The 3,181-nt window shown below is 48.3% G+C and overlaps 1 protein-coding gene across 1 annotated transcript; it reads left to right on the top strand.

The window, feature by feature from the left end:
• The first annotated feature begins 752 nt into the window (after positions 1-752).
• LOC124659592 (subtilisin-like protease) lies at positions 753-2,897 on the top strand. The gene has a single exon (XM_047197432.1). It carries the CDS (start codon positions 753-755, stop codon positions 2,895-2,897), a length of 2,145 nt encoding a protein of 714 aa, XP_047053388.1.
• The last annotated feature ends 284 nt before the right edge of the window (positions 2,898-3,181 follow it).

Here is a 3,181-nt window from a genome sequence, read left to right as displayed (position 1 = left end):
AATATGTCTAGATTCGGTGAATCTGTGATAAGTATTTAGTGCCAGAGATACTATTAATTACCAAAGATTGCGATGCTCCCACGTAATCCTGATCATTTAGATTTGGCACAAACTAAGACTAGCCACAATAGGAATATCATAAGTAGTATCATGCATGCCATGTTGGCAAAAATCTGATGTGGCACATCAATTAATGAGGTTAGAGATGGAAGTGGTATCATAATATGATACCGTATCATAGCACGTAAAACTAGAAAACTTAGTGGCAAATACATCATGTGCACAAATTTGCATTGAGATTTTACAAAAACATTAAATATGATGATAGTATGATACTATATTATGATACTATGCATTGTGAGAGTAGTATCATAAACTAGTATCATGTGCATGATACTAGTGTATGATACTTCCCATTGTGACTAGTCTAAAGCTATTTATATGTTGCTACGCGTGCTACATTAATCAAGTACAGTAGTAACTAATTGTGGCAAATTTGCGATAAACTGCATTGATCACCGGTCTTGTAGGTACTACTACAAAGGTTGCTGGCCTCCCACCTAATCGTACGAGATCATTCAGATATGGCACATATTAAAATCATTTATTGCATCCGGTGCATTTATCAAGTAAATAATGGTGCCAAAATTACGATATACTGCATGGATCATTCGTGGTGTATAAAGGGCACCCAGACTCTGTTCCAAGCATCACCATCATCTTCATCATATTTGTGTGTTTGCTCTGCAGCAATGGCTGCGTTTTCCAATTTCATACTGACACTTCTGTTATTCGTCACCCTCTTTTTTACACCCGGGTTGTGCTACATCAACCCAGCTATCGAACGGGCACAATGTATCACCGCAGAAACCTCTGCATATCGCACTTACATCGTGCTTGTCGATCCACCGCGCTCGAGTGCCAGGGAGGAGGATCACCGCCGATGGCATGAGTCTTTCTTGCTAGGCTCGTGTGGCGGTGAATCTGGCAAGCTACGTCTTCTCCACTCCTACACCCAAGTATTTAGCGGCTTTGCCGCGAGGCTCACAGGGGCTGAGCTCGATGCGGTGGCCAAGAAGCCAGGGTTCGTGCGAGCGTTCCCGGAGCGAACACTGCAACTCATGACCACGCACACACCCGAGTTCCTAGGTCTGAGGAATGGCACTGGGTTCTGGACCAACGCCAAATATGGGAAGGGAGTTATCGTCGGGTTGCTGGACACCGGCATCTATGCAGCACACCCTTCCTTCGATGACCATGGCGTCCCACCACCCCCATCACGGTGGAAGGGGTCGTGCAAGATGGCCGGCTGCAACAACAAACTTATTGGTGCCAAGTCACTTGTTGGGAACGAGGATCCTGATGACACATCGGGGCATGGGACTCACACCTCATCCATAGTCGCCGGGAACTTCGTCCCTGGCGCATCATATCATGGCATCGGCACAAGCACCGCTGTTGGAATAGCTCCTGGAGCCCACATCGCCATGTACAAGGTATGCAAAAATGATGGATGTGATGATTCTGCCATACTGGCTGGACTGGATGCGGCCATCAAGGATGGGGTGGATGTCCTCTCACTATCCCTTGGCTTCGGCAAGGGTGTGCGCTTTGATCAGGACCCCATCGCCATCGGCGCGTTTAGTGCCATATCCAAGGGCATCACCGTGGTGTGTGCGGCTGGCAATGAAGGTCCCACGTCAGGCTTTCTCAGCAATGATGCTCCATGGTTGCTCACGGTCGCCGCCGGCTCGGTGGATCGGAGCTTTCGTGCCGAAGTGTGTCTTGGCAATGGCAAGCGTATCTATGGACAAGCGCTTACCCAGGAAGCTAAACCAAGCTCAAAGTCATATCCTCTCATCTTCTCCGAGAAATTTCGGTACTGCGAATATGACGAGGACAATGCCATCGTCGGTAAGATCCTTGTTTGTGAAAGCATGTCGGAGAAGAATCAGTACTATAAGATCCCCCACTTAATGATTGCTGGCGCGGCTGGTGTGGTGTTATTCAATAACAAGGTCAATGGCTACACCATAGATCTTCTCGGATTACAACTCCGCAGTGGTGCAGTAACCGAGGTCGATGGTGCCATCCTCACATCTTATGTGTCGTCGCCAGGGACCAACTCGGTGGCTGCTATCACGTACAACAACACATTGGTTGGTATCCACCCGGCCCCCGTCGTAGCGTCGTTCTCTTCCCGAGGTCCAAGCACGATCGACGCCGGTGTGCTCAAGCCAGATATATTGGCACCAGGGCTCAATATCCTAGCCGCATGGCGGCGAGAGATGGGATCTACATGGGAACCTTATAACATCATATCCGGCACTTCCATGGCAACTCCACACGTTAGTGGTGTCGTCGCGCTTATCAAGAGCATACATCCTACCTGGTCACCGGCTGCCATCAAGTCTGCCATCTTGACAACATCAGACATCGTCGATAGCAGAGGTGGACCGATCTTGGACCATCGATACATGAAAGCGAGTGCATATGACACAGGAGCTGGACATGTGAACCCCACCAGAGCAGCTGACCCTGGTCTAGTGTACGACCTTAGCATTGGTGACTATGCAGGTTATATTTGTTGGCTCCTTGGCGACCATGGCCTGGCAACCATCATGCCGAAGCACAACTCAAGCCTGAATTGCGCAACGCTACCAAAGATCAAGAACACGCAGCTCAACTACCCGATGATTACGGTGCTCGTGACGTCGATGCCATTCACCGTGAATCGAACGGTGACGAATGTCGGACCATCAAAGTCGACCTATACGGTGAAGGTGGATGCATCCAAGTCAATGGTGGTGCATGTCTTTCCGGAGAAGCTGACGTTCTCCAAGGTTGGAGAGAAGAAAACATTTAGCTTGACAAGTGAGCAGTCACGTGGTGGGTAAAGAAGAATCTGTGGAAGGAAGCTTGAGATGGGTGTCAGAGAAGCATGTCGTGCGAAGCCCCATCGTCGCATCCATCGAGTGAAAGATAGTTATTCCGCATCGGCACCATTTTAGATATTCATGCATTGAGATCGATGGCTTTTTCCGTCTGCCCGCACATTCGTGTCTAGTAAACAAGGTTCATGTAAACAATGGCGCCAGAATAAAATTGGTGTCAACCAGTATAATCTAATGTTGCAATGTTTTGTGTCGTTTATGGTGTATTTTGAGTTTTGTTCTCTCAT

The sequence above is a fragment of the Lolium rigidum genome, chromosome 6 (assembly GCF_022539505.1).
Source record: "Lolium rigidum isolate FL_2022 chromosome 6, APGP_CSIRO_Lrig_0.1, whole genome shotgun sequence".
In the NCBI taxonomy this organism is placed as follows: domain Eukaryota; kingdom Viridiplantae; phylum Streptophyta; class Magnoliopsida; order Poales; family Poaceae; genus Lolium; species Lolium rigidum.
This window is presented reverse-complemented; position numbering and strand designations above follow the sequence as displayed.